General features: G+C 52.9%; 7 protein-coding genes across 7 annotated transcripts; 4 read left to right on the top strand and 3 right to left on the bottom strand.

The window, feature by feature from the left end:
* Positions 1-1,492: 1,492 nt before the first annotated feature.
* On the top strand, positions 1,493-3,699 carry RHO25_007548 (uncharacterized protein; the record flags this gene model as incomplete). The annotated part of the gene is made up of 4 exons (XM_023599733.1): positions 1,493-1,700; positions 1,793-2,037; positions 2,096-2,733; positions 2,808-3,699. 4 exons carry the CDS (start codon positions 1,493-1,495, stop codon positions 3,697-3,699), a joined length of 1,983 nt encoding a protein of 660 aa, XP_023448960.1.
* Positions 3,700-6,188: 2,489 nt separating this feature from the next.
* On the bottom strand, positions 6,189-8,366 carry RHO25_007547 (uncharacterized protein; the record flags this gene model as incomplete). The annotated part of the gene is made up of 1 exon (XM_023599731.2): positions 6,189-8,366. One exon carries the CDS (start codon positions 8,364-8,366, stop codon positions 6,189-6,191), a length of 2,178 nt encoding a protein of 725 aa, XP_023448958.1.
* A 271-nt stretch (positions 8,367-8,637) lies between these two features.
* Positions 8,638-9,230, top strand: RHO25_007546 (uncharacterized protein; the record flags this gene model as incomplete). Its single annotated transcript, XM_023599730.2, has 2 exons — positions 8,638-9,069; positions 9,132-9,230. The coding sequence occupies 2 exons, from the start codon at positions 8,638-8,640 to the stop codon at positions 9,228-9,230; spliced, it is 531 nt and encodes a 176-aa protein (XP_023449611.1).
* A 686-nt stretch (positions 9,231-9,916) lies between these two features.
* Positions 9,917-10,739, top strand: RHO25_007545 (uncharacterized protein; the record flags this gene model as incomplete). Its single annotated transcript, XM_023599729.2, has 2 exons — positions 9,917-10,011; positions 10,064-10,739. The coding sequence occupies 2 exons, from the start codon at positions 9,917-9,919 to the stop codon at positions 10,737-10,739; spliced, it is 771 nt and encodes a 256-aa protein (XP_023449610.1).
* A 387-nt stretch (positions 10,740-11,126) lies between these two features.
* On the bottom strand, positions 11,127-12,949 carry RHO25_007544 (uncharacterized protein; the record flags this gene model as incomplete). The annotated part of the gene is made up of 3 exons (XM_023599728.2): positions 11,127-11,889; positions 11,948-12,804; positions 12,857-12,949. 3 exons carry the CDS (start codon positions 12,947-12,949, stop codon positions 11,127-11,129), a joined length of 1,713 nt encoding a protein of 570 aa, XP_023449617.1.
* A 2,687-nt stretch (positions 12,950-15,636) lies between these two features.
* Positions 15,637-16,742, top strand: RHO25_007543 (uncharacterized protein; the record flags this gene model as incomplete). Its single annotated transcript, XM_065602955.1, has 4 exons — positions 15,637-15,864; positions 15,960-15,992; positions 16,042-16,264; positions 16,333-16,742. The coding sequence occupies 4 exons, from the start codon at positions 15,637-15,639 to the stop codon at positions 16,740-16,742; spliced, it is 894 nt and encodes a 297-aa protein (XP_065459027.1).
* Positions 16,743-16,941: 199 nt separating this feature from the next.
* Positions 16,942-19,742, bottom strand: RHO25_007542 (uncharacterized protein; the record flags this gene model as incomplete). Its single annotated transcript, XM_023599726.2, has 2 exons — positions 16,942-18,227; positions 18,281-19,742. The coding sequence occupies 2 exons, from the start codon at positions 19,740-19,742 to the stop codon at positions 16,942-16,944; spliced, it is 2,748 nt and encodes a 915-aa protein (XP_023449620.2).
* Positions 19,743-19,954: the final 212 nt, after the last annotated feature.

Raw genomic sequence — 19,954 nt, 5'->3', positions numbered from 1 at the left:
GTGGTCGTGGCCGTCGTAGACCGTGCACGATCAAGCATGCATCATGATTGCTGGAGGCGCGAATTTCAACAAATTTGCCTTGGAAACTCTGGCATGTCGGCAGCATTGAGAGCGCAGTAGAGTGCACACTGCGTGTACCCGTGAATGTATGATGAGATGATCAGTTCCGGGAGTGGATCTTAGGCATCGTGCATCATGCCCCTGCAATACTGTACCCGCGATAGAGTTTGCCGCACCTTAGGCTCATGCATGTCGACAAGTCCAGAATGTAGCATGTCTTCAACGTGTGTCTCAATGTCCTCTGGTCCTCTGGCCAAAACGTGGAGGGTTGGTGGTGAAGTGAACCGCGCGTGCATTGTCCTGGCGATCATCCTTCTTGGCTGCTTCTCAATGGGCCACGCAAAATGTCGTCTCGGGGAATCGAGGTGTGGGGTCCGTACGCGGAAGGCTGCTCGAACCGCGTGATATGAATACCTTTTTGCGCGTTCCACGCGCATTTGCAAACGCGGTACGACCAGCGGCAAGATGCGCATGGCTCTGCGTCGACTCTGCTTTCAGTCATGTGGGTGCATCTCGCGGCTCCTTACCTTTGATCCCGCTCAATCACAAAAGTTGTCTGCCGCCCAGCAAACAAACTATTTCCCAGACCATCCGCCCAGTCTGTCAGGTTGGCGTGCCCTTGTTTGCGGCAGACACTTCGTGACTCCTTTGCCAAGCTGCGCTCCGCCGTCGAGATTGCAGAAACCATGACAGTTTGCGCCATCAGGGAGGAGAAACCCTCGTCCTCAGTCGTGGAGCAGGCATGCTCGTAGACGGAGGGTCTTCGAGAGCGGCTCAACGCAATTGTGGCTGTCGGCCGCCATGAGGATGGCAGTGGGCGTGAGACAGTGACAGAGGTCCTGCGCTGTGCAACGCCTGCCAAAACGAACGGTTTTCCCGTCCGAGAAGTCGCAGAAGTGTCAGAGGTGTCAAATGCCGTTGAAGAACAGGGAGTTTGAACTGGACCAAAGGCAAATCGTCAACTCAGTGCTCCACGGTCCGAAACGGAAAGGAAGACGGAAATAGACGGCGTCACGTGATGAGACTGGTTGTCCCTCCCTCACGGCTGGGCATCGGCAGGAGCATTTAACCGGACTGTGGGATGCCGAGACCGACAACAATGCGGAGATGTGGAGGGACGGCGCATTTCTCCATCAATCTTTCTGATCCTTTTCCCACTACAGCTTCGCTCCACATGCCGTATATCATCATGCAACCTCTCGGCAGCGCTCCAGCACATGCCGAACTGCGTCATGAAGACTGCTTCGCCACCAAGAAGTGCCCTAATTGCCCTGCCAAGGTCTTACTTGCAACCTGGATATGCCTGCGCCGGAAGAATTGTTCACGATGTCACCCAAAGATGGACGTCAACATGTAGACATAAGGTTGGCGTCAATGCCATTGTAGTGTTTCTGGTCGGATCACCTGCAAAACTCTAGGTCTTCATTTCAATATGCGGTCTTTTGCGGTTCAGCTGCTCACAGCTGCGACTAGCCTTGCCACACTGACACAATGCAGCCCTATATTGAACACGAGGCAAGATGCACAATATGAAGGCTATGCATTTGCCTATTTCACAGGCAACTCCATCGATGGCGAGAAAATCTACTTGGCTGCCAGCAATGGCAATAATGCTTTGGATTGGCAAGAGCTGAATGGAGGTAAATCGATCAGCCATATTCCAGATCGATGTGGAGTGGCTCATGCTACCTACTCGTGACATTCATCGCTTCCACTTCTAACTTGCTCCCAGGTCAACCCGTGCTATCTTCAAACCAAGGCACGAAAGGTCTTCGGGACCCATTTGTTATCCGATCGAACGACGGCACCAAGTTCTTCCTCATAGCGACAGACTTGTCGATTGGGTCAGGCACATCATGGGGAGACTCAGTGAGGACGGGGAGCAGATATCTTGAGATTTGGGAGAGCGAAGACCTTGTCAACTGGTCAGAGCAACGACACGTGCTTGTGTCGCCTCCTACTGCCGGCAACACATGGGTACGTGGCAACACAACAGCTGCAAAGCCAGTAACAACCTTCGCTGACCTCTGTCCAGGCACCAGAAGCTTACTACGACGAAGACATTGGCTCTTACGTGGTCTACTGGGCGTCAAGTCTCTATGCCGAAGACGATACCAACCACACTGGCAACACCTACCACCGAATGATGTACGCCACCACTCAGGACTTTATCACTTTCAGCGAAGCAAAGATCTGGCAAGACGCTGGAACATCTCGCATTGACTCCACAGTCCTCAAATCTGGCGATACATTCTACCGCTTCACAAAGGATGAGGGTGGAGTGACAGGCTGCACCGATATCATTCAAGAGAGTTCACCAACACTTCTGAGTCAACTCGATGGGTGGACGACAGTGGCAAGCTGCATTGGCCGCGACGCAGGAACTCAGGCCATTGAAGGCCCAACTTCCTTCCGCGCAAATCCTGCTGATGTCAATGGCGACAAGTTCTACCTTTTCGTGGACGAGTATGGTGGAAGAGGATACATCCCACTCGAGACAGCAGACATTGCCAACCCTGACTGGAAGGTCTCCCCTTCATACAAACTGCCAACGAGCCCTCGCCATGGCACTGTCATCCCAGTAACTGCAGCCGAACTTCAGCGCCTGACGAGCGCACTGGCGAAGCGGGAGGAAAACAAGCTGCAGAAGCGCAGCACTTTGATTCCAGGCCTGTAGGTAACACATCTACTTGTAGCATAGCTTTATACATACCACAGCACATGCTGATCATCACCTGTATCCGTAGATACGCAGACCCCAACATCGCCATCGTCGGCTGCGAATACTACATCTACGCCACAACCGACGGCTTCCCAGGCTGGGGCGGCCAACAATTCTTCGTCTGGAAATCCTCCGACCTCGTCACCTGGACCCGCTCCGACACAGCCTTCCTCACCTTGAACGGCACAAACGGCAACGTCCCCTGGGCCACAGGCAACGCCTGGGCCCCCGGCTTCATCGAACGCGACGGGAAATTCTACTTCTACTTCTCCGGCCAAAACCCCACCTACGACCGCAAAACCATCGGCGTAGCCGTAGCTTCTTCCCCCGAAGGCCCCTTCACCGCCGAACCCACAGCCATGATCCTCAACAACGAAGCCATAACCTCCGGCCAAGCCATCGACCCTCAAGCCTTCCACGACCCCATCACAGGAAAATTCTACCTCTACTGGGGAAACGGAAATCCCGTCATGGCCGAACTCTCCCAGGATATGAAATCCATCATCCCCTCAACCCTCCAATCTATCTCCGGTCTGACAGATTTCCGCGAAGCTTCTTTCGTCGTCTATCGCGCTCCATACTACCATTTCACCTACTCAATCGACGACACCGGAAGTCCGAACTATCGCGTCGGATACGCCACCGGACCTTCCGCTACAGGACCTTGGACTTATCATGGAGTGATTTTAGAGAAAGATGAGAGTCAAGGGATTTTGGGCACGGCGCATAATTCGATTGTGAATGTTCCGGGGACGGATGAGTGGTTTATTGCGTATCATAGGTTTAGGATTCCGAATGGGGATGGGACGCATCGGGAGACGACGGTTGATAAGTTGGAGTTTGGGGAGGATGGGTTGATTAGGAAGGTTGTGCCTACGTTGGATGGGCCGGGGGAGAGGAGGATTTGTGGGTATTAGATATGGAGGAAGGGGTTGGAGCGGAAGATTTTTGATGTGTGATATGAGTGGATGATGTCATGAATGAACTGATGAGAAAGAAGCGCACTGTGTGATTGTCCAATTTTGTTTCTTCAACATTTTGGGTGAGTGCACACGCAAATCTTGCTAAATGCTCGTGTCATTCGAAGAAAGACCGTACCACGCTTCGCCAGAAACACACCAAGAAAACGCATAACCATAACTCCTCGCACAGGGTATCAAAGAAAAATCCTTCTACACAGCAGCAGTAACACTCTCAATCAACCCCGGCTTATCCGTCCAAATAATCGCCCCCTCCTGGCCCCCACCACCTCTCCGATAAAAGCTACACTTCAACTTTCCAGTCGTAGTCGTCACTTCTTCTTCTTCTCCTCCTTCCTCCCCATCCTCTACCCTCCCACTCCCCTCACCCTCCCTAAACAACCACCTCTCGCAATCAAACCCCCTCTTCTCCAACTTCCCCACCAACTCCCCCACCAACCACAACTCCGCCCCCGGAACCGGAATAAAAGGCGTAGAAAAAATAATCCACCTCGTATCAAACCTCACCTCTTTTAACATTCCCCTCCACCTCTCAGGCAAATTCACCAACCACTTGACAGTAGAATCCTCATCTAAGCATCGGAAAGCAGGTGTAGCGGAATAGTATAATCCGATTGCTTCGTTGTAAATTTGGCGACAAGTTTTGAGGAGGGGTGGGAGAGTATATGAGGGTCGGATTCGTGGTGGGCAGTCTTCGGAGTAGGTTGGATGGGTGAAATAGGTGATGTAGATTTGGTTGCGGAGTTCGGCAGGGAGTGTGAGGAGGCGGGAGGTTAGTGGTTTTTGGCGTTGGGTTAGGCGGAGTTGGGAGAGTAGGGTTGTGTTGAGGGCTGAGGAGCGGCGGCGGGATTTGGGAGGGTGGGTTTCTTCGGTGTCGCTGAGGTTGGCGAGCGTGGAGGAGCGTCGACGGGATCGATTGTATGATTGAGGATCTTGGGATTGTGAATGTGGCATTTCGAATGAGGTTTTATTGCTTGAGCATGCAATACTGTGCTGAGTGCTGTATGTATCTTCTTGCTCTGTCGTAGAAGTCGATCGAGGAACCGGTGTGACGTCTTTGTCAAGGGTAAGAACAGTATTCCAGCCCATAGTGACGATACGCTGCTATGCCAGAACTTTGTCTCTGAACACGACTATTGCTTGTTCCGATTGGGACTTAAGCAGGATTGTTGAGCTCAGTGAAGTGTTGCCAGATACCTTGTCGACTTTCGTTCCTGTTCTTGAACTTCCGATGAAACCAACCCGAAACCAGAAGTCCCAAGTTCGTGGAACGACGAAAAGCCCACCTGCCCAACGCGGGATGTCCGACGTAACAAATGCAGCCAAAGTCCCTCTCTTCCCTTCCCTTGGTAACGAAAACCCACTCACGTGATCCAATGCAGACGCCAAAGCCTCTTCACCGCAATCCCAGAAAAGCAATTGGAAGAAATCGCACGTCGCGGACGATACACTAGTTAATGTCCTGCGTGGGATGTCCTGTCTACTTCTACAATCCCACACAATCCGCTTATCGGCAACCGAGCGTCAGCGTTCGTCAGACCGTTCGTTTGCATATCGCGATTTACCCTCAACGCAAGCAGCCCAGAAAAAAGTTGGCCGGGAGAACTCCGGCTTTCCGCGGGCGGTCCGCGGTACCTGCGTCAGAATGTCGCGCCTTGTGCGGATGGAAGGTGATTCCGTCGACAGATATCGTTGTTCGGCCAATGGACCGGGTTGAAGGTACGCGGGTACCTGGTTGCCATCGCTCGTGCGCAGCCTTACGCAAAGGTTTCCTCGCCTGCATTGACCATTTTCGCGTGCGTGACGTGATGGCACGAGCCTGATCGAGTAGGTCTCTTCCAGGATGATAGATCAGGCGTAGGAGATGTCTGGATACCTATTTCGCCATGCGTATCATGATCTCCCAACTCCTGCCCGGGAATCTGATGATAGCATTCCCTGCGGGATAGATGGGCATGCGTCGAATGCAGGTAATGCAGTGAATCATACTGGTTCTCTGCATGGGCCGAAGCCTGCAGTTTCTAGTCGCAAATTTCGACATGCCCAGGAAATCGCATTGGCGAGGTATCGGTACCTTAGATACAATGGTACCCAATGTCTCATCGACCGATGCAAGTCTGCGCCACGGTGAGCCGGCCCGGAAATGGCTGAACTTGCGAGACCCTTGGGATTATCGTTCATCGTAGCGTGACTCTTCTGGATCCAAAATGCGCCTGGAGTTCAAATGTGAATGAGCGGGCAAGCGGGGACATAGAAATGTCAATTGCAAAATGGTCGTCCGGGTCGCTTTGAAAGAATGCCTATCCTGGCACTGGCATGTTGTTCCCCGTACCACGTCCACTGCTTGTGCCAGCTGATTTCCATATCCTAGCTGTGCTGTTTTGACTTCACCTTACCCCAGGATCTAGAAGAGCTGGTGCCGGTATTCAAGTAGTCACGCCAAGCCCAACGCCAGGAGCACCATTGGCATGCCTTTCCTTCACGCCACCTTCTTCGAGTCCTCTCGCCACAATTCCGTGAAAGTCTACACCGACCTCTCTCAACGCTTGGGCATTCTCTCTCACGATGCTCACACAAGCATTCCACAACTCGCCATCCTTCTCAATACTACTCATCTGTCTTGCCAGAGTAGCATTGAATTCGTCAACTCTTTCCTTCGCCCACTTAACCACTGCGCTACCGCTCGTACTAGAAAAGCTGACGTTGAATGTTCGAAAGGTATGCAGCAATAGTGTGAACGTCGTGAAGGACAACGCTTTGACGTACGGTTCAAGCGCACCAGTGAAGGGCAAGGAGCGAGTGCGAATGCGAATGGTATCTGTTCGTGCGCCGAGGTACGTCGTGCGAGCGAGTTCTTCGAAGCCGAGACGAAGCAACCAGGATACAGACCGCTGTGTCGCCTCTTGACCACCACTTTCGTAGCCAAGCTGTCTCGCCACAACATTGGCAAGCTTAGACGCGCGTTCGTTGACTTTCGCCTGGATGATATCCTGAGCCGTCTGATTGCCTTTGATTCCTCGCGCCATTTTGCGCAACTTTTCGACTCGGGAGACGGCATCTTCGAAGTGCTGGAGAGCAATGTCGATATCAAGCCCGTCGACTTGTGACTCGACCCAGCGAATCGATTGAGGGCGACCATCGACATCGACCAGTACAGAGTTGCTGCGAGACAGACTGCTGAAAGAATTCGCGTCACTTGAGTCTTGACCCGCTGCAGCAGCTTTCTTGAGCGAGCGTGGATCTCGAGCGGAAAGATATGCAAGCTGGTCCAGCTCTTTCTCGCGCTTGCTGTGCTCTTGGGCGAGCAGTTTTCTTTGGTCTTCCTGCGCCTTGCGGAAAGCCACAATAAGGCCCAGTTTGTCGCCACTATCGGCTATCGCATATGTGAAACTCTCGTTGCCTGCCCTCACATTGATGGCGTTGGCTATGGCCTTATTCTCCTTGCTGTTGGAGTGTCCAATCGTAGTAGAGGCGCGGGTTGAGATGTCTGCGAGGCTCACATCGTGCAGCGGCCAGCAGCGATCTGCCACGAGCGTGGTCTGAGATGAGCCTTGCGGCCCGCCATACATGCTTTGGCGATTATTCTTCTGTGGTGCCGCCTCTGCAGGACGCTTCTTCTCGCTTGCGACCAGCAAATGATCGTTGAGCAGAACCAGCGCTACACGCCTTCGCGGCTTCCAGGTCGCAGCATTGAGCTCTACCCATCGCTGGCTCTCCATGATAATATGTCGCCCAGGCAAGGCAGGCAAATATTTCTGACTGCCCTCCACCCTCTTCCACAATGTCTGTAGATGCGTACTCCACATGGCTTCCAGATTGGCAACGCTACTCCTATTGGCGCGCTTCCTGTCCGCCAAGCTGAGCGTACTTGCTGCGGTGTTGAAGTCGGCGCCGCCAGCGCTGGCAGCATGTCCCAATGCGCCTGTCAGATCGCTCATCAAAGTCCGTAGAGTTCTCATCTCCGTCTTCAGCTTATCGGCCTCCTTGGAGATCTTGATGAATTGGGTGCGATTCTGAAAGACATTGTGCTGGAGATCTGCATCTGTATGTGCCTTGACGCCCTGCAAGTCTCGCTGATAGGCCTCGATATCCTGCTCGGTGGCATCGGCCAGTATAGCCTGCACGTACTTCTCAGCCTGCAGGTTTGGGTCCTTCAATGCGCGCATATCAATCTTCAGCTTCGAAGGTCCGCGCTCTCCGCCCTTGTCCGGTGATGTCCTCCCACTCGCCGGTGCAGAAGGTCCTCTTCCGCCAGGCCCAGGACGCGACCTGCTCCTTTGGCTCGCGGCATCGCTGCGGTATTGCGAGGGCATGCTCGGCATGGCCGGCATGGGCGGAGCTGGGCCATCTTGCGGGATGCCAGCGGTGAAACGCGTGCTATAGCGCCGCTTCACGAGGTCGCTCGTCTGGTCACCGCCCAGTCGGAGTCGTTCGCGCGAGGTAGCATCGCTCCTGGTGGACTTCGCGTCGGCGACGCTGCTGTAGGTGGAGTTGTTCCTGTCGGTGGAGGGATCGCGCGGCGTTTGCTGAATGGGCCCGGAGATGATGGGGCGCGCTGCCGTCGTCTTCTTACGACGCAGCGAGATGCCCTTGCTCTCACTCATCACGGCGACGGCTCTGGACTGTTGTATCGACAATGGGAGCTCCGGTCTGGGTGAGCTCTCGCCCGGGCGGACCGCCGATCCTCCGTGCAGTGACGACGGCGAAGCCAAGAACCGCGACAGCTTCCCAGCTTTGCATCACTGGACTAGTTCGACGCGCCCCAAAAGTTCTTCAACATCAACTTCGCTCTGTACCAGTCGACACAACACCCAGAATCATCACGCCTAGGATCGCCGAGATACACAGTACATAACAGGCAATCGAGAAAGAAGAATGGCATCTACAACACCCTCATCTGGTCCCTCAGCAACCACCATAGTCGCTGGCATCGCATCCCTCCTTGCCGTCAGCGGCATTGGCTATGCATTCTACTTCGACTACCGACGCCGCAGCGACCCCGAATTCAGAAAATATCTCAAACGCCAGCACAAGAAAGTCGCCAAAGAAGTGAACGAATCCTCCAAGGCCGCTGAGGAGGAGCAAAAACTGAAGATCCGGGCTGTTGTCGATGAAGCAAACGAGGAGGGCTTCCCTCGCGATCCCGAGGAGACAGAGGCATACTTCATGCAGGAGGTCGCACGGGGTGAGGGAATGTGCCAGGATGGAAGCGATCCCGTAGAGGCTGCGCTGTGCTTTTACAAGGCATTGAAGGTCTACCCACAGCCGAGAGAGTTGATTAGCATTTACGACAAGACAGTGCCAAAGGTAAATTTCCAATAGATGACCGGGGTGATGGAATCAACGGTAGCTAACGTGTTTGTGAACAGCCAATCCTTGATATCCTCGCCGAGATGATCGCCGTCGACCCAAGCATATCTGTTACTGGTGCGAGCTCGGACGCTGGAGAGTCGGCGAACGTCGAATAGGCCAAGACGTTCGCTCGCGACTATTGTATGCGCCCACGAGGGAGATGAAGTCGCCTGGGAAGAATTCATCTCTGAATCACTCGTTGTTCTCAGTGATACAGCAGCAAGAGCTTAGGAAGCAGCTGCTCTCAGCCAGGGCGATTGCAATGGGACGGAAGAGACGATGATGTGATGGGACGTGGATGGTATGAACGTCAAGGCGCGAGGTGGCAGATGTGAATGAAAAGATACAGTTGAAGGCATAGCAGCGGCGTTTGCACAGGGATTTGGACGCGCATGGCCGCGGCATTCAGGACCACTCACCTCATGAGCTTGTGCAGTGTATAAAAGTTTCTTCATTGTACACTACATATATTCAGCACTTGGCCAGGCGCTGGCCAAGGATGTCATGAATGGACCAATGACTGGTGGACCTCATTTCGGGAGTCATCCATTTTCCGCCACACGACAAAGGTATTGCAAACCATTCATGCTTCCCAAAAGGAAGCTTCTGGTCGCGCCAAGAGCGCATGCCCATCACGTGGGCTATCCCTGTACTATACGCAAACAGATTACCAAATCTCCAAGAAAGACAAAGAGCTCCATTCGAGCGCTGCTGCCATCTTGTGGGCAGTGAGTTTGCTATAACATTGACACTACGACCACAGTGGCGTCCGAATTGACGAGTTGGCACAGAGGAACACAGCATGGAAGAAACACCCAGGCTGTACGTAGGCAATTTGCCCTACGTTGCTCAAAAAAAGGACATCGAAACACTGTTCCAGCAGCATAATATTACAGTGTAAGTAAGATCTCACTACATCGTTGCCTGCATAGATCTGACTGATTTCTAGCAAAAACATCGACATCTCAGTCGATCCCTTCACCGGACGAAATCCAAGTTACTGCTTCGTAGACTTCTACGATCGAGAAACAGCTCAGCATGTGCTAGATACACTCCAAGGCGAGAATGTACGAGGAAGACCAATCAAAATCAATCTCAACACCAAACGAAGGACAGCCTCGCCACAAAACAACAACCTCTCTTCCAGTGACAGAAAAGATAACCAAAACTGGAGATCTCAAAACAACTGGAGAACCCAACCCAACCCATCCCCAACACCAAATCAAGCCGAACAACCTCCCTACGTCTTCGACCGCTGGCACCGCGACGACGCTCACACCCACTGGACCACCCCCGCCGAAGAAGGCCGCAGACTCTTCGTCGGCCGCCTCCCTCGAATTCCCCAATACTACACCCTCGAACTCGAAATGAAAACGCTATTCAAAGATTTCAACTTACAAGCCGTCAGCAAACTCATTTCTCCACCTCCGAATCGACAAGGACCCGGCTTTCCAACAGGCCATTATTGTTTCGTCGATTTGGCAAATGCTCGTGAAGCGAAAAAAGCCGCGGCGATGCTTAATGGTGCGAAGAATCCTTATGGTGAGACGTGTATTGTACAACTGGCGCGGCAGAAACAGGGGAGTCATAAGGTTATAAGAGAACAGTTATCTGGTAGTTTATGATTTGTTTATCTGGTATTGATATGAGACTTTGCCATTCGAAAGCTAGATTTCTGATTAATTTAGGGATCTTTTGGCCTTCGCTCAGTTACCAGATTTTGGGTATCCCATGTAGTGGGCTGCGGTAGTCGAAATTCCAAGTACTGATCGAGTCGCCGATATGCTTGCCCACTTCCACTGGACGTCTTAGCTCCTTTGTGTCAACCCACAGAAACAAATTGAGCTTTGGCTCAAGCAAGTTGTCTACATCACTCCCTGCGCATTCGACAGGCTTTGCAAAGTTTGGGACATCCGGCTAAGGGCACTCTTACGAAACAGGTGAAGTTCATAGCCCTCGTAAGGGCGCTGTCATTTCTCGTTCAAATCATGCTATATGCACCTTGCAAATCTCTAGTGCAAGTGAACCGCCACACGCTTGGTCATATACTTCTCAATTCCCCAGAGACCAAAGCAGCTGACAATAGCCAGAGTTCCGAATGGAATGCTGACGTAGAACAACAGCTGGAAGCACTTCGAGTACAGTTCCTGGCCGGCGGCGACAATCGAAGCTAATTCCTCTGGAGTGTCGATTTGCGGGAACAGAGACAGATAGTGGTCGAGCGGACCAGCCGTCATGGTAGTAACCAGCTTTGTAATTCGTGCAACATCGGGCAAGCCAGCGTTAGGCTCGCCTGGTGGGACAATGAACCCAGCGAGGACAGCAGGAATACCGATAATGGCTGGAGCCTTCTTCGTAACTTGTTGTCGGAAAAGGTTGTAAAACATGGACTTTCCGATGACTTGCCCGATCATGCGGATCACGAGTGAGAGCGCGACAGAAGTTCCGATGAGGTCGTCGGGGGAGATGACGGAGAAGACGACCTGTGATGGCAGAAGAACAGCGCCGACACCAATGAGTCCGATGATCATTGGGCCCCAGACAGTGTTGATATTGTTTGGATCGTAGAGTGCCATGCACGCAATGCCGACCACCTGCATGACGCAGAAGACGAGCAGAACCCATACAATCTGCTTCTTGAAGACTGTGATCGCAATTGCGGAGACGATGGCACCTCCAGCGATACAGAAACCAAGCGGAAGGAGCCAGATACCAGCTTCTTTGAAGGATGCGCCGTATACGGTGTAGGTCATGATAGTCCAGAAGACAGTCAATCTGCAAAATGTAAGCTCGTGTGCCAGTAAACCGAGAGTGGCAGGACATTGTTACTTACGGAATGTAATTGAATCCAGATGTGAAGCAAAGCACGGAGACGGAGATAAAGTGTCTCTTGCTCTGAATAAGTCGTCCGGGGAACATTGGATATTTCGTCACGTAGATTTCGTACAGGATGAAAAGGATGAAGGTGACGATACCGGCGACAAGCATGCCAATGACTTGGGCCGATCTCCAAGGATAGTCCGCTCCTCCCCAGTTGATACCGATGAGGAAGAGAACGACAGCAAGGATCGACAACGCGCTTCCGCCATAGTCGATGCGCATGAGAAGCTCCTTCTTGGTTGCGCCAAGTGCAGCTGGTCGTGGTGGAGGGTGATACCAGATTTGGAGAACCACGAATGAGATGAATGACCAGGCAGCGAGAAGTGCGAAGATGTATCTCCAGTCGTGCTCTGCGATGAGCTGGCCATAGAGCGAGGCAGGCGCGAATGGGATAAAGCCCATCACGATGTATCCAATTGTGGCACCACGCTTGGAAACAGAGACCAGCTCAGAAGCTGCGGCAATAACAGAGAGAAGCTGGATACCGATAGCAGCGCCTGCCAATGTTCCGCCAACGAGGAAGCAGGCGAAGTTGGGTGCGGCACCCTGCAAGATGAAGGCCACAATGACCAGAACCAGAGAGAACTGGATGAGACCTTTGCGGCCCATGAGATCGGAGAGAGAACCAACGAATGGTGCAACGGCTCCGGTGGCAATGTAAGGCGCGACCAAGACCCAGATGACTTTCTCGATGGCTCCAAGATCGAACGCAATGACGGTGAAGCAGGTAACGAAGAAAAGCGGAGTGACTTCTGCCACGATGAATGCCATAGCCATGCCCAACATCGTCATGAAGAAGCCGAAGGTGACCTACGTGCCTCTGGTCAGTGTCGTGAAAACGTATGCTCTTCTCAATTCGTACCTTGTTCTCCCGCTCCTCGTCCCCATTGCTCAAGGTGTCGCTATTGGCCTCGACCACCTCGAGCTTCTCCACGTCATGTTTCTCGGGGTCCATGATGGCAGCTGTTGTTCTGTACTGATGAAGAGAGGACAGAGTAACCTCCTGTAGCCGTGAGGGACGAGATTGGTACGACGACCACGAGGAGCATTATGTACAGCGAACTTGCCATTCGCCAAGCTCCTCGGTAGCGTTCATGGCCATCTTTTCCCCAGATCGGCTCGCAGGTGAAAGTCGGCCATGCAGCCAAGCAGCGGAGACCAAACTCTACTGTTGATCTGGAGAAATCCAGTTGTGAGCTCGCCACAAAACGAGCCAATCAGCGTACGTTTTTGGCGGACTGAGGTCCTGCATCACATTTTCGGACCTGGGCCAAGGCTTCATGGTTCTTGGAAATACTTTGTTGTCTCCCGGGTGATTGGACAGGTCGTGCAGGCGAGATGTGTACAATCTCCTGTACCAAAAGCCTCGCCGCAGGCACATGGTCTTCCAGAAGACAAGCATGAAATACTTCTCTGTGCCATGTCTCTCAGCGAGCGGGAGCCAATTCGGTCAAGATGTCGCCTTGAGTGTGGCGACCACGCTGCACGAGTCGCGTGTTTCAACGGGTACGAGCTCAAACGAGGGTGCTGAGCATGACGCGCAACGCATCAGTTAGGGGCTCCATGTCGAACGAGTTTTCCAGTCGTAGCTGTCGACTCAGCACTCCCTCTCCAGCTACGAGCGACGCGGTCTGGTCGTCTGTAGGACACCATCTTCTTGGCCGCAAAGTCACAGAAGCGTGTATCTTGCCCAATCTGGAACCCCCGAACACGCATACCAGCGGACGGCCTCGGCTGGCGGAGACTTTCGTCTTGGCGCGCACTGCCACCAGCTGCACGCGCGAGATGCAGAGCTCCTGCGCGTGATCAGATTATTACTGGTCGTTTGTTGACTACCTCCTGTACGCATCGCGAGACTCGCCTGCCGGATGAAGCTGTTGCTGTGGGCTGATATTTCAGGCACTTGCCGCCGCCGCCATTGTCCAGAAGGGGAATATCCTTATACGCTGAGTGAGGTCGCTGCACAGGCGTATTTGTCGACGGAGGCACATGTAAATCGGTGCATTGTAGAAAGTCTGGGGTCAAGTTTGCTGGAACGAAGATATTGGGAGGAAAGCGGCAAGAACCGGATAGCCGTGTCCCTAGCAAGACGACAGCGCGCGGGGAGAGAAGGAACAGGCCTGCAAGTTGCTCGTATACACGACAACGCCATCGTGATCCTGCAATACTGCTACTCGGTCTGCTCGACGTCGCCAGCCCGCGCTCTTCCATATTCCTCACGTCCGACCAGGATGCCGGCCAGCGCCGCAGTGCATCAGAAATGGCCATACTTCACGATCCCTTCGGTGGCCATGAACACTTCTCGAGGGCTGAAAGGTGAGTGCAGTTCGACTTGAACGCCTTGTATGGTACGATGCCGCAGTGAACCAGCGGCAGCTGTCCGCTGCATTCTTTGGTAAGTACAATAAGCATAAATCCTCGAGTCGCAGCGAGGGAAGATGCCACCTGGCGCACCACCTGAAAAATGAACGATTTTCTTCGTACGAGATAGCGCAACAATCATTTCACGCACAGCATATCGCTCCTCGAATACATCACACACCACGGTCCCAGTTATAGCGACTATCCGCAACCCACTCAAGTCGCACAAGCAGAGACAAACCAGCATGCGCTTCCCACTTCTCATCATCTCTGCTCTCAGCACCCTACTGAGCCTTTCTCGCGCCTGGGAACCCGTCATCGACCCCTGGGATTCCCATGGACGCTCCAAGCAAGGCGAGAAAATGGCTCTCGTGCGCTACACTGACGGGAACTGCACCACACAAATGGAACAAAATCACTTCAAGGTCGCAGGGTTAAGGGGACGCAACTGTCACAGCTTCGAGTGGCCGTTCAACAGTATAGCCTTTGAGTATCCGCGTGTTCCAAGGACGGGATGGCAGTTGATCAGAGGCTGCAAAATTCGTCTCTTTCGAGGGCCAAGTTGTGAAGATGAGCTTCCGAGACGTGAGTGCTCTTTTCGGTTGACTTTGAGGAGTATGAGGGGTGTGCTAACGTGGTGCTATGTGTAGATATCACCGATCCCCAGGAGAAGCAGTGTGTGAGTCTGGAGATGCAGGCTTGGTCTTTGAACATCGAAAACTGTGTCTTCTGTCCTGGGGGAAATGATGACTCGTGCTAATCGAATCTCTGCGAGTCTCGAGACTACGGCACCAGGATGTTTTTTGGCAGTTCAGCGATGGCTGGCAGCTGCAGGACCGCGTCAGTGAATCTCTGCGAATCTGAAGACTTCAGCGCCCTCGAAGCGCGACGAACGCTCATAGATGGCGGGCAACTGCCTGACAGAGTCTATGCTCTCCAATATTGGGTTGCATTCCTACACAGTGCGCGGTAATGAGGAATGTAATCACTGATTTTCAAATTGCAGATCAGCACTTCCTGCAAGATGTATGGACAGTACAGGCGAGATCTAATGGCACTCTTTCCCCATCGATAACATTCCTCACCCAGTACTTCGGTTAGGCCGAGAACCGCGCATCGCCCCGAGTCGTCCGCATGGCAACGAACGAGCTTTGGTATGTAGCGCACGCCGCCACGGCTAATCATGATATGGCGCGTCCTTGTCTCCCATAGACCGCCCCTCCCGCGAAAGTCTTCTTCGCAGCTAGCACTGTGCAACGGCGCGTCGCCGCATCTCCAGTCATGTACGGCAAACGCCTCATCTCAGCTGCCATTTGCTGTCTAGTCACTGTCGCCCACGCCGCGGACTTGTCCCAAGAGCAGTCCCAACTCAACAATGTTAATGCCGACGAGCGACGGAGCCTAGCAGAAGCTGGAGAACTTCTTGATCGGAGTGCTGAGGGCGCCGCGGTGGAGCAAGCGAATGCTGTCGACGCGGAGGCTCCAGCTGCTCAAGATGCAGGTCTTGCTGTAAGTATCACGAACTCTGGATCCTCTCCCAATGCAACAGACAGTCAACCTCGACCGGCCAACTTCATTCAAACTTAGGCTAACATCTGAACCAGCAACTTTTCGACGACATCGTTGGCCCCTCTCCGGTATGTGATGCCTCAGCGCTACGAAGAATCAACTGACACACAATCGCAGACGACACTGATAAAAATCGCCGGCCGTGCCGAAAGGCACCAGAAGCGACAAAATGCAGCAACTCTGACTGCTCCAACATCGACAGTCACAGTCACCACCGCTACAACCCAAGTAACAACCGCAGTTTCCAGCTACCCATCAACAACCATCATTGTCAGCACCCAAGATGTAACCTACACGACCGCCTTCACCGCAACGACAACTGCCGTCAGCACAATCGCAGGTTCGTCCAAACTCCGTCTTCAGACAAAATCAAACAGAGAAGAAGACTAACACCACGCACCCTCCCAGGCCGAACCCTAACCTCCACCTCCCTAACAGTCCTAACCTCAACCTTCACCACAACCTCCCAATCCACCCTCGCCACAACCCTCGTCCAAACCACAACCGCAGTTTCCACCCAACCCACCACAGCAATCAGCACCCAAAACGGCGGAACCGCAACCCAAATCGCCACCACATTCCAAACTGTTACAGCGACCGCTACAGGCCCTACGAGTACCGTAACAGGAAACGCTGTGACGACGACTTTACCTGCTACGACTGTGAGGGTTACGCGAGCACCGACTGGAACGCCTGTGGCTCCTACGCCAGGCGGTGGTGGCGGTGCGAATAATCCGCAGACGGGCCCTTGTTCGTATGTTTTTAGGTATGGGCCTGTGATGTGGTGTGAGGGGAATGCGCGTGATCCGGTGGCGTAGTAGTTTGTAGTAAGGGCGAGGAAGGCTGTGGTCGATGCAGGGTCGAGGATGGTGGTAGTGGTAGTGGTAGTGGTAGTGATGTGTGGAGAAATTGAACTGAATGTAATGCGAGTGCTTTCTGTTGAGAGTTGTGATAGCTGTCAGTCAGGTACACGAATGAAGAGTTTATTGTTCTTTCCGATGCTTTTCTGATCTAGACTCAAGCGAATAAGCCTTCTAATCTCGCATCTGCTTTGAGTAGAAGTCGTTTCTCTGCCTCGAAATCACATTCCCTCTTCACAGCCGCACCGAGAAGTTTTACTGTCTCTTTCAATTTTATCCTCAGCTGCTCCAGCTCATCGCCAGTTCCACCCATCACTTTGATCCAGCACAATGTCACTCCTTTCAGCACTTCTCCACGATATCCAGCCATCCTCGGCCAGGCATTTCTGATAACTGCTTGCAAAGCATCCGTTGCACTCAGCAACATCGGAATCGTGGCTGTACCAGTTGAAGACGACAGCGCTTCACTTAGGGTTGGGATGAGGAATTTCGGGTGCTTGACGGAGTCGATGCCAAGTTCTTGCAAGTAGATCGCCAGGTTGGAGAACAGAACAGTCGTGATTTTCGGATTTGAAGTTCCGCAATGAGAGTACCCGTAGATGATACCTTTGCGGATTATGGTATCCAGCATTTGCACTTTTTGTCGAGCTGTTGGAGTGAGAGGAGTCGTGGTAGGTGGTGCAGGCTCTTCGTTGGGAAAGCGTTTTCGTGCCAGAGTGAGAAGGGCTGGGTAAACGGATGAGAGGAGCGGAATAGATTCTTCTTCCTCAGTAATGGTGGGTAAATATGTCAGGCAGGGCATGAGAGCCTGTTCGAAGACTTCTCCAAGTCCTGTGCGTTCGAGAAGGGCGGAAGGTGTGGATTTGAGGAGGGCATCGATGAAGTCGGCGCCGATGCACTTGTATCTGGCTTCCCAGTCGTCGACAAGTGTCAAGAGAGGTGGGATAATCAGAGGCCAGACTTGGGCTACGAGCTTCTCGTCTAAGCTACGCATGACCCAGGCCAACACATCGAGCGAGTACGAGTCGTTGGCAGTCTTCCATGGCTTCTTGACGTTATCGTCCATCGAACTCATCGTGAGCTTCTCCGGTAGTCGTTCGGTAGTGACCTTACGGCCTTGCTCAGTGACCGTTGCTGGGGTGGCCTTGATGAAAAGCGGGCGAATGGTAAGCTTCAAGAAGTGTTGGACAAGATCAGAAGTAAGCTCACCATTTGTCTGGTGGTTCTTCACCTCTTCGATGGCTTTTGCTGTGTCGGCAGTGCCTGGGTTCCGTAGCTGCCATGCCATCACTACGTCGAGTGCATCCTTCATCCAGGGTCCTGGCTTGATACCAATCGCCTTGGCGAGCTCCTTGCCATCCATAAGTGGCTTGAAGGCGCAGACATCAGTCAACTCCAGTTGGCGCAGGTGTTCGACGAAGGTAGTGTATCGTCGCTCGATTGCTGTTGAGCGTCAGTATTGAAGAAAGTGAAAAGAAAGACAAAGCCTTGCTCACCTTCGACCTGATCTTGTGTGTTGGCCACTTCGACTAGCAGCGAGTACATGACCTGGCTTCTCCAACTAGGCCCCCATCGTCGAATCGCCATGCCAAGAACATCTCTTGCAGATGGATCGTCTCCTTCGATGACCTTGTCTGGTCGACGCTTCTTCTGATACAGCCTGTCAACCACGTCGGAGATCTCGGACTGGTTTCGGACAGCGGCATTAATCACTTCGCAGATCTTGTTAGGTGCCTTAACACCCTCTCTTGCCACCTGCACTGGTATTGGAGGCGGCGCTTTCTTGCCAGGCTGTAAAGGTTCCGGAAATGGTGCATTGCGGTATGGCACCATCGCAGAAAGCTGCCACGCTAGCACTTCCTCCTCGTGATCTCTCATAAGCTCTTCTTGTACCACATTGCCATTACTGATCATGTCCTTCAAGGTGTCGATAAGAACGTCCCACCCTTCAACATCAGGTGTATCATGTTCGATCTCAGCCTTGGCTGGATCAGAGTAGATTGTCTCGTACAGGCCGAGTGAGAAAACCAGACGAAGAGCTTCGTGTGGATCTGGACCTTGCAAAGCCTTTTCGATTTCTGTCCCAACGCGTTCTCTGCTGATTTTCTGCCGAAGTGCGTCTTTGATCTCTGCATTCCTCATGGCCTCCAAGGCAGTCGACTCAATTGTGTAGCCAAGTCGGCTGGCAAAGCGAATCAAGCGGAGAACTCGCAAAGGATCGTCTTTGAAGGTCTGATATGGCTGCAGTGGCGTCCTGATGATCTTGGCTTTCATGTCGTCGTGGCCTCGCCCAGTGAAGTCCTCGATCTTATCCTCATTAAGGTTGTAGAACATGGCATTCACAGTTGCATCACGACGCTCTGCGTCTTCTTCCGGCGTGCCGAACTCGATTTGTGGGATGCGTCCTTCCTCATCGGTGTAAGTCTCTTTTCTCAAATTGACGAGATCAATGTCCAAGCCGAGGATTTGCATCGTGGTAGTTTCCAAGTGCTTAGATTTTTCGGGGTTGGCTTCGATCTTGTGCAAACCGCCCACTGCCTTGGACTTGTCGCTCTTGCCTGCTTTTTGATTCTGCTTGTCGTTGGAAGCAATAGACTCCAGACCATATTTCTCGAGGTTCCCCGGAATTTCGAGGTACTCTTTCAGGCGCAGTCCGAATTGGTAGCCTGTCATCTTGTTGATGGCAACATCAATATCGTGGCTCTTCTTACCGAGCAGCTTGTCACGGACCCAACCGCCAGTGAAGCGGAGGATGATTGGTTGCTTTGCCAATTCGTCTGGAACGACTACATGACTTGTGGCATCTGGGTCGTCTGAAGACGCTGGATTCTCATCAATGTACTTGGCCACATCCAGAAGAAGCGTCTTGAGAGTGGTCTCGACTGGTTCCCAGGAGATCCCTCCAGAGACTGATCCCGATGCCTGATCATCGACCTCTTCCACCACGAGAGGCGACATGGTTGATTGATGTCTGCGCTTGGCGGGACCAGGACTGTTGCTGTCGAGTCGTCTCCGCTTGGTACCTTCAGGTGATTTTGCGTACAGTCGAGCCGGAGACATGCACCGCCGGATCTGGCATTGAACTTGGATGACAGCACTGCAGATGCGGAAAGGGTGGTACTTTTGAGGTGAAAGGGCCAAGTGAGTCAGTCTTCGCGTGGCTGAGTGCA

Source organism: Cercospora beticola, chromosome 5 (genome assembly GCF_033473495.1).
Source record: "Cercospora beticola chromosome 5, complete sequence".
Lineage (NCBI taxonomy): Eukaryota > Fungi > Ascomycota > Dothideomycetes > Mycosphaerellales > Mycosphaerellaceae > Cercospora > Cercospora beticola.
This window is presented reverse-complemented; position numbering and strand designations above follow the sequence as displayed.